This window comes from Macrotis lagotis, chromosome 1 (genome assembly GCF_037893015.1).
Source record: "Macrotis lagotis isolate mMagLag1 chromosome 1, bilby.v1.9.chrom.fasta, whole genome shotgun sequence".
Lineage (NCBI taxonomy): Eukaryota > Metazoa > Chordata > Mammalia > Peramelemorphia > Peramelidae > Macrotis > Macrotis lagotis.
In genome coordinates, this window is record NC_133658.1 from 710,858,200 (window position 1) to 710,869,248 (window position 11,049).

The 11,049-nt window shown below is 33.6% G+C and overlaps 1 protein-coding gene across 5 annotated transcripts in view; it reads right to left on the minus strand.

Moving 5' to 3' along the window:
* GPD2 (glycerol-3-phosphate dehydrogenase 2) overlaps nt 1-11,049 on the minus strand; it is a 205,321-nt gene that overhangs the window by 149,105 nt on the left and 45,167 nt on the right. For all 5 annotated transcript variants that reach the window (XM_074215955.1, XM_074215952.1, XM_074215954.1 and 2 more), the window contains exon 2: nt 9,611-9,720. In XM_074215955.1, coding sequence (XP_074072056.1) covers nt 9,611-9,712 — 102 coding nt within the window. In that variant the 5' untranslated portion in view covers nt 9,713-9,720. The remainder of the gene's footprint in view (nt 1-9,610; nt 9,721-11,049) is intronic.

An 11,049-nucleotide genomic window follows, 5' to 3' on the forward strand; every position in this document is an offset into this window, starting at 1 on the left:
CCTACTGTAATAGAAGGGAAGAAGGGAGGAGCTGAGAACCACCTGAATCTTCCTCTCATCAGACTTGGCATAAAGTTAACTTAAACAAACACTCAGTTAAGAAACTTATCTTACCTTTCAAGTATTAAAAGGGGAAAGGAGAAAGGGAAAAAGGGGTAATTAACAGAAGGAAGGGAGAGAAGAAGGGGGAAAGGGAAAGGGGAAAGAAAAGGGAGGGGGTTGATACAGGAAGGCAAACACACTGAAGGGGGCAGTTTTCAGAAATAAAATACTGGGGAATATGGATAAAGGGAGAAAAGGGAGGAAAATGCAAACAGATAGCATCGAGGGCAATAAAGAGTTAACAATTATAATTGTGAATGTGAATGGGATGACTTCTCCCTAAAAACGTAAGCAAATAGTAGAGTGGATTAAAAACCAGAATCCTGCAATATGCTGCTTACAAGAAACTCATTTGGAGCAGAAAGATACATATAGAGTAAAGGTAAAAGGCTGGAGCAAAATATATTTTGCTTCAGCTGAAATGAAAAAAGCAGGGGCAACAATCCTTATCTCAGACAAAGCAGCTACAAAAATAGATAGCATTAAAAGAGATAAGGAAGGAAACTATATCTTCCTAAAAGGTATTGTAGACAATAAAGAAATTTCAATACTAAATATGTATGCACCCAATGACATAGCATTCAAACTCTTAGAGGAGAAGTGGAAAGAGCTACAGGAAGACATAGACAGCAAAACTCTACTAGTGGGAGATCTCAACCTCCCACTCTCAAATTTAGATAAATCTAACCATAAAATAAACAAGAAGGAAGTTAAGCAGGGAAATAGATTGTTAGAAAACCTAGATATGATAGACTTATGGAGGAACCTGAATGGGACCAGAAAACAATATGCTTTTTTTTCTGCAGTACATGGCACTTACACAAAAATTGACCATGTACTAGGGTATAAAAACCTAATGATCAACTGCAAAAAAGGCAGAAATGGCAAATACATCTTTCTCAGATCATAATGCAATAAAAATCATATGAAATACTGGACCAGGAAGATACAGACCCAAAACTAATTGGAAACTAAATAACTTCATTTTAAAAAAATGAGTGGATCAAACAACAAATTATAGAAAGAATTATTTCATCCTAAATAATTACAATAATGAAAAAACATACCAAAACCTATGGGATTCACTCAAGGCAGCTGTCAGGGGATATATTATAACTTTAAATGCTTACATGAATAAATTAGAGAAAGAGGAAATCAATGAACTAAATATACAACTAAAAAATTAGAGAAAGAAAAAATTAAAAACCCCCAATTAAATATCAAATTAGAAATTCTAAAAATTAAAAGAGAAATTAATAAAAACAAAAGCAAGAAAACTATTGAACTAATAAATAAAACCAAGAGTTGATGTTATGAAAAACCCAATAAAATTGATAACCTCTGGTCAATTTGATTAAAAAAAGAAGAAAACAAAATTACTACTATCATGAATGAAAAAACGTGAACTCACCACCAATGAGGAGGATATTAAAGTAATAATTTGGAATTATTTTGCCCAACTCTATGCCAATAAATTTGACAGTTTAAGTGAAATGGATGAATATTTACTAAAATGTAAGTTGCCCAGATTAAGTGAAAAGGAAATTAAAAACCTGAACAACCCTATCTCAGAAAAAGAAATTCAACAAACCATTATTGAACTCCCTAAGAAAAAAATCTCCAGGGTCAGATGGATCCACAAGTGAATTCTATCAAACATTTAAGGAACAATTGGTTCTAATTCTATATCTATAACGCTGGAAAAATAGGTGAAGATGGCACTCTGCCTAACTCTTTCTATGAAACCAATATGGTGCTGATACTTAAACCAGGAAGAGTTAAAACAAGGAAAGAAAATTATGGACCTATCTCCCTGATGAATATAGATGCCAAAATCTTAAATAAAATCTTAGCAAATCAATTACAACAAGTTATCACTATGATAATACACTATGATCAAGTAAGATTTATTCCAGGGATGCAGGGTTGGGTCAATATTAGGAAAACTATTAGTATAATTAATTATATCAATAACAAACCTATCAAAAATCATATGATTATATCAACAGATGCTGAAAAAGCTATTGAGAAAATGAAGCACGTATTCCTACTAAAAACACTAGAGAGTGTAGGAATAAATGGTTTGTTTCTTAGAATAATAAGGAATATCTATCAACAAGTATTATATGCAATGGGGATAGGCTAGAGGCATTCCCAATAAGATCAGGGGTGAAACAAGGGTGCCCATTATCACCACTACTATTCAATATCGTATTTAAAATGTTAGCCTCAGCAAAAAGAGAAGAAACAGAAATTAAAGAAATTAGAATTGGGAAGGAAAAGACAAAACTCTCACTTTTTGCAGATGACATGATAGTATGCCTAGAAAATCCCAAAAAAAATCATCTAAAAAACTACTAGAAATAATTAGCAACTTCAGCAAAGTCACAGAATATAAAATAAACCCTCATAAATTCACGAGATTTCTATATGCAGAACACTTCTCACAAAAATAAAATCAGACTTAAATAACTGGGCAAACATCAACTGCTCATGGATAGGCTGAGCTAATATAATAAAAATGACAGTTCTACCAAAACTAAATTACCTGTTCAATACCCTACCAATCAAAATTCCAAAAAAATTACTTTAATGAGTTAGAAAAAGTTGTAAGTAAATTCATATGGAGAACTATAAAGTCAAGAATTTCCAGGGATTCAAATGAAAAAAAAGTGCAAAAGAAGGTGACTTAGCCTTACCAGATCTAAAGTGATATTATAAAGCATCAGTCATCAAAACTGTCTGGTATTGGCTAAGAAATAGAGTGGTGGAATAGATTAGGTGCAATAGCAGGAAATGATTATAGTAATCTACTCTTTGATAAACCCAAAGAGTCCAACTACTGGGATAAAAACTCTCTCTTCAATAAAAACTGTTGGAAAAATTGGAAGTTACTATGGAAGAAACTTATATTAGACCAATATCTCACTCCCTATACCAAGATAAGATCAAAATGGATACAGGATTTAGACATAAAAAACAATATTATAAGCAATATTATAAGACCAAGGAGTAGTTTACCTTTCAGATAAATGAAAAGGAAAGCAGTTTATAACCAAGGAAGAGATGAAGAATATCATTAAAAACAAACTAGCTAATTTTGATTACATTAAATTTAAAAGCTTTGTACACAGATAAAACCACTGTTAACCAAGATCAAAAGAGATGTATTAAATTGGGAAACAATTTTTACAACTAGTATTTCTGACAAAGATCTCATTTCTAAAATATACAGAGAACTGAGTCAAATTTTCAAAAGAAACAAGCCATTCCCCATTTGACAAATGGTCAAAGGATATGCAAAGGCAATTTACAGATAAGGAAATTAAAGCAATCCATAGTCATATGAAAAATTGCTCTAAATCATTACTTATTAAATACAAATTAAAGCATCTCTGAGATACTAACTCACCTCTCAGACTGGCCAATATGACCAGAAAGGTTAATGATCAGTGTTAGAAGGGATGTGGGAAATCTGGGCTGCTAATACATTGTTTGTGGAACTGTGAACTCATCCAACCTTTCCGGAGAGCAATTTGGAATTACACCTAAAGGGCAACAAAAATGTTCATCCCCTTTGATCCAGCAATACCACTACTGGGTCTATACCCTGAAGACATTATGAAAAAGGGTTAAAAACATCACTTGTACAAAAATATTCATAGCAGCCCTGTTTATGGTGGCAAAGAATTGGAAATTAAGTAAATGTCCTTCAATTGGGGAATGGCTTAGTAAATTGTGGTATATGTATGTCATGGAACACTATTGTTCTATTAGAAACCAGGAGGGACAGGAATTCAGAGAAGCTTGAAGGGATTTTCATGAACTGATGCTGAGTGAGATGAGCAGAGCCAGGAAAACATTTACACCCTAACAGCAACATGAGGGTGATGATCAACCTTGATGGACTTCCTGGTTCCATCAGTGCAACAATCAGGGACAATCTGGGGCTATCTTGCAATGGAGAATACTATCTGTATCCAGAAAAAGATTCGTGGAGTTTGAAAAAAGACCAAAGACTATTATTACCTTTAATTTAAGGGGAAAAAAACCCGTTATCTTACTATGTAATTCTGTTATCTCTTATATTTTATTTTTCTTCCTTAAGGATATGATTTCTCTCTCATTACATTCAACTTAGATCAATGTATACCATGGAAATAATGTAAAGACTAACAGACTGCCTTCGGTGGGGAGTGGGGTGAGGGAAGGAAGATTAGAGTAAAGATTGTAAAACTCAAAATAAAAAAAAAATTTTAAACATATTTGAGAGGAGAATCTGACTTTCACCACACAGTGACAATTCTGCCATGGACCATTAGACTTTAGACAATAATGGTATGGAATGAGGTTGCTAACTGGTGATATGTAAATCTTACCTCTCAAGTCCATTGTGCCATTTAAGTAGTTTAATCTGTAACCTGACTTAATTTACACCCTTACATATGGCATTTCAATAGCCACATTTTGGTGACCTCTACAGTTGTAAGTAACCACTGCCATGCACTGCCATGCTACTCTAGAAAACTGGGACCCCTGAAATTTATCTTATCTAACCTTCAATGTGACACTCATAGCTAGGTGATTATATTTTTGTTAATCTCCAAGTGAACTTCAAGCACCATGGCTTTTCTAAAATTACTCTCATGCCCCCAACTCCGTCTGAATTTCTCTTTCCCTCAATAGACAACCCATCTTCCACCCACACTGATAATGCAACATTATACTCTGTACTCTCTCAGTAATCTATTATGTTCCCATGGGTTGTTCATTTTTCCTATTTTTATTAAATGACTTCCAAATCTATGTAGCTACCTTAATCTATTACCTAAATTCTAATCTCACATATCCATTATATAACTCAAGTTTAAGGTTTTATAACCTTAAAAACTAACATATCCAAAGCTGAACTCATTATATCTTACACCAACCTCCAGTCACTGCCACTAACTTAATTTCTTTAAAGGTACCATCATCTTTCTGCTCACCCAAAATTATAACAAAGTCATCCTTGATTGATTGTTCCCTTTCTTTTATTCCCAATTCCATTCTAAGTCCTATCAATTTTGCCTCAACACAATCTCTTGTCTTCATTCACATTGACACTACTCTAAATGCACCCATCCCTAAATTCACTTGTATGGCATAGCATCACCTCCTTGATGCCATGGTCTTCTTTGAGAACAAAAAGCAAACACCAACAATTTAGGCCATCATTACCTCCAGCTGAGACTTAATCTCTATTATCTCCCTTCTCCAATCCACTTTTTTATATAGGTGCCAAAATAAAATTCCTAAAGTATGTGTCTGACAATGGCATTCCTCTTATGGAAAAACCTTCAATGGTTTCCCATTGTCTCTTGGATAAAATACACCTAAAATCCACTACAATAAAATAACTTCTTTACTTGGCATTTAAGGCCCTTAACCATCTGGCTCCATCATACCTTTTTGACATTATTTTATATTACTGCCCTTTATGTACTCCACCTTCCTAATAAACCAGAAAAACAAAAACTCTGCTAGATTAGTTTCTAATTCCTGCCTCTGCACATTCATATATAAGCCACTGGCACAGTTGGCATGTTCTTCTTCCTGATATCTCCCTCATTGAAATCTTTCTCTTCCTCTTAGACACCACTCAGTCATCACCTTTCCTGATTCCTCCCTTTATCTCCCCAGGGGAAAAAAATATATTATATATATGTGTGTGTGTGTGTGTGTGTGTGTGTGTGTGTGTGTGTGTGTGTATGTGTATTTACATATATACACATATATATATATATATATATATATATATATATATATACACACACACATATTCTTTCCTCCTCATTTTGTTTTTTGAGTTCTTTGTCTGAATCTTTTCCTTTGCCCCAATCATTCCCTACCTTGAATTATACGTGTCTTTTTAAATAGTATACATTACCCCAACTTGGCTAAATACCTAGCACCTAGTACAATAACTTGAACACAATATTACATGCTTAATAAATTTTCTTATTTAATTTTTTAAAGTACTATGCTGGGATAAATAGATAGCACCTGAAGACAAACAGTCCTACATCAGGGGAGAAAGTGACAAAATGACCAGAACCCAATAAGCAATGCCAGAAAACAGGGATCACAGACCAGAACAGTCAAACAAAACCATATTTAGGATGACCAACTTTTTTCTTAAATTAGGGAATAACTCTTTGGCAAAAATCAATTTAGGAAATAGAAAAAAAAACAAGCTGTTTTTACTGAATATGCATGAATGATTATATAATCACACAAAATATGAATATTTTCTTCAAGTATCAACATGTGGTATGATTAAAAACATGCCTCTAGCCAAATACCGTGCATGTGGGGAAATGTTTCCTAGATCTTGAAGTCAGAAAGGTCTTTGCCCCAGTCTATGTCTGATTGGCAGCTACATGCTGAGAAAGGACAGGTGAGCTAAGGGATGCCCATAGCCTCTTTGTATCAATGGCAAAAATGGCTTGTCCTCTTCTATGTCAAGCCCTTTGGCTAGGTTCCAGCCTGTATCCAAATTGTGCATTGATGGGAATAGTTGAAAAGGGACAGAAATCATCATAAAGAAATGGCCTTTTTATGAGAGTAATATGACTTTTTTGACCATGCTTTTCTCCAAATCTACCCATGAGCTCATGGATATTAATTACCTAATCTACTGCTATTTAGTCTGTTTTATTCTTAGGATGAAGTTTGTTTATTTTTGAAACTTAAGATTCCCTGGGAAATAAAGCATCTTTCTCTCCCCCACCAAAGAAAATTGGGGGAAAAAATCATATTTGGGGTGTTTATTTGGGGGGGAGGTCATTTAGTTTGAACATTTTGATTTAGAAAGTTGCTTTTTCAATCATTTCCAGAGAAAGAACTATGGAGTCTGCATGCAGACCAAAACATATTATTTTTCGCTTTTTAAAATTTGTTGTACATTTTTTTCTTTCTCATAGTTTTTCCCCTTTTGTTTTGATTATTTTTCACAATATGACTAATGATAATATATTTAACATGACTGTACATATATAACCTATATCAGATTTCCAACTGTCATGGAGAAGGGTGAGAAAATAATGAAGGAAGGGAGAAAAATATAAAATTCAAAATCTTAAAAAAAATGAATGTTGAAAACTACCTTTACATCTAATTGGAAAAAATTTTTTCTTTAACTAAAAAAAGAAAAATGCTGTTAATTTATTCTGCCCTTCTACAAATATCCTATTAAAGACTTCATGACTGAAAATCCAGCAAAGCAAGATATGAAATAGTATTTATTTCCTTGGCAGAAAGTTAAACTGTAAGCTTAGAAGTAGAGTACACTTAGTGTGGCTAAGATATGTATGCTGTGTTCAGATTTAGTTCATGATACTAGATATCATGACCTTTGGCACTGGCATTTTCAAATTCATTTCTGCTATCACTGGTAAGGATGACAAGAATAAACTAACCTCATAAGTCCCCATGGCCTTATGAGGGCTCATTTTTTATATAAATAACTAGAGAAGGAACAGCATCAATTCCATCTTACTTTTGAGGAAGTAAGGGGACATTAAAAAACAACAATATATCAATCAAGATCAGGGTTGACAGGGTCATCATATTCTAATGAAAAGCCTGCAGTAAGCTTGCTCAAAGAAAACTCATTTTGGGCTCTGCTTATAAATTTCAGAATTTAAACCACCATAAAATCCTAAACACCTTACACATTTTGGAATCACAAGGACCAACCTGTAAAGAATCCAGTGTCAGATATTCAGTTATATACAATCAACCAGTTATGCTCTCATGAGCCAGCAAAGTTCTGTGTCATGGAGCTCTTTAGCAATATGGCAAGTCAAGGAACTCTTTTTCAGAATCATATTTTTAAGTACATAAAATAAAGCTTATAAGATTGCAAAGGAAATCAATTCTACTGAAATTCAGTTAGCAAAAAAAAAATTAGGAAAGAGGAAAGAAATATGGTCAAGCAGACCTGGATTCAGGTCACTTAATTTCACTGATAATCAGTTTCCTCAAAAAAAAGAGGATGTCAGTTGTACCTATCCCACAGGGTTCTTTTGATCCTGAATATGTTTATAGAATAATTGTAAATGAAAAATAATTTTTAAAAGAGAGCTTTATGAAGTATTATGTAAAAAAATAATTATGACTACAAAAAGAAAATCTGGAATAGAGGAAAAAACAAAGGATTTGGGTCAGGAGAGAGCTGTGTCCAAACCCTGCCTTTGACACTTAATTAGCTCTATGATCACAAGAAAATAAAGTCACCAATCCTCACTGACTTCAATTTCCTCAAGGGTAGAGTGGGTTTCATCACAATGCCTATGGTATACCTTATCACTGATCTGATATGAGAATCAAAGAGATAATGTATATAAAGTGCTTTGCAAACCTTAACCACCTATATAAGCATCAGCTATTATCATAATTACTGCTCTTCAGGACTAAGGATTATAAGCAGCATGTGTGATTGCATTACATAGTACCATCAAGGAAAAAAATACACAGAATTTCAGGAAGATAAAGGATTTCCATCACCAGCTCAAGGCAGAGGATACAAAAGACATCATCAAATTGTTCATCTTTAACCTTGTTAACACTCCAAAAAGATGATGCACAAGTAGCCAGTGAGATTTATTTTTGTCTTAGTCTACAAAATCATGTTATGTCCCAGTTGACTTTGACAGTGAGAAAATGTAGCACTGGGCTTCAAAACATTGAGAACAAGTACTCAACTGACATCAGAACAGACAAGAGAAGTCTACCACTAAGCTCACAGGTGGAATGTAAGGCAATGCAGTGAAGCAATCAGGCCTAATTATATGTCTGCCCCATGACTTGAGATTACAACAGACATATCTCTTCATGGTTTTACATGATGAACTTATCTGGAATCTCCATGGATAACCAAAATCCCCCCCAAAAACAAAAAACTCCCCCAAAAACAGCTTCATAGAAAAAAAAGCAGTAACAGCAACAATTTCAAAAACAAAAGCATCATGGAAAATCATTACAATTTTCATTCCCCTCTTCCATTTTTATACAAATAATTAGGAACAGAATATAAGTAACTGTACCTTCTAAAGAAAAAGACACCAGGCTTATATAAATGTCAACTCTGTGGACCCTTTTCTCCTACCTTCCCTCTTATTACAAAGTCATGTACAAGGCAGATAAACATATTTGTGTGAACTAAATAATACCTAAAAGAAAAATCCTGGGTACTTCTAAATGAAGATGTCTTTTTAAAACAAGAGAAATCAAACAAAACCTCAATAGTAAAATGCTTTCTGATGATGACTTTCATATCTTTAAAAAAAGTACATTCAGACATGAAGCATCATTAATACAGTACTCTAAATTAATGCTTCCAAATCAAACTGAGAAGCCCTTGACTGTAATTTCTAAACAAACCCATTAGCTTACACACTCCCATATACAGTACTTTAACAGTCTTAAGTTTCATATTTTAATCAGCAAATGTATAATTACTTACTTGCTTCCTTCTATAATGAGCAAACTGAGAGAGGCCTAGCACAGTGGCAAGTGCACCTCCTCCAACCAGAGCTGTCCCTTTGATGGCCTTTTGAAATGCCATTTCTTAATCTATTAAAAAAGAGAGAAAGAAACAAGAAGAAATAAATTTAATTTTTTACCAGGAAAATTAAAAAAGCAAGAAGCAACTGGGAAAAACATAAAAGTTAATTCACCCTAGAGGAAAAAAATATAAAATGAAAAGGTTCAAATTCACAACAAGGTGAGATGTAAACTGTAACTCAAGATAGTTTCAACCATAATTTAAAAGTACAAATTTACCCAGTTTAATTTCCCCATGACTCTTAAAAGTTGATGAAGAGGTAAATCATTGTTGTTTTGACAAAATGGAGATCTATCATTCAAAATTTGTTCCACAGTTTACTGCCTTCCAACAGGAGACTTAGCAAGTTTCTGTTGTCACTTAGCTAAACCAAGATTTTACAGCTTCCTCTCTGGCAAACTTCTCAATAAAGTTCAATGGCTTTCTTAAGAATTCTTACCTCCCAGTCAAGGCTCACAGACTCTGGCAACAGTCACACACACTATGCTTTCATCCCACAAAAGTAAGACTACAAAGATCAAAATCAGAAAGGAAAGGGGTGGAGGCTAAGGAAAGAATTCCTTGATCCTCCCAAAGAGTGACAAACATCACAATATGGCAGTTCTGGTAGGCAACTAGACAGCTTTCCATTACAGCAAAGATCAGTTCCTTGGTTTAGAAGAAGAATACAATTACGATAATTTTAAGGAAATATCTTAGTTAATTGAAATCTTCCTTAAATCTTTCTCAAAGTAACCTTGGATATTTTGAGATTAACCTCATGAATTTCACTTTTTCTTAATTAAAAATACCTCTATTTCTAGTTAACTGTATTTTATCCAAGCTTTAGATTATTTCTCAGTAATTTAAATATATGTAAAATAAATGTGTGTATGTATAGATAGAGAGATATAGATATGTGTGTATCTTTGCATATAGAGAGGTGTATCTGTGTGTGTGTTTGTGTGTGTGTGTGTGTGTGTGTGTGTGTGTGTGTGTGTGGTATGCCTGTATTTATTTTGCCCAGCACTCTAATTGTTGCCTATGTCATCTTCAGCAAATCAATTCACTTCTCTGATCTTAAGTTTCTTTATCTTTAAAATAAGGGAAAGATTGAACTACATGACCTCTTAAAAATACCTTCTGATTCTAAATCCATGATGCCATTAAAAATTAAACAATACATAACTGAAAAAGAAAAATCCTCAAACAAAACTTTTGCAAACTATCCTTTTAATCTTCCTTCTACTCCCAAACACTGAGTTGTATATTGTAGATGTTTTACAGTTATTTATTATTGCTCAAGAGAACACACATTCAATGACTAAGAGTAGTAACAGATCTTAGAAATAGTGAGA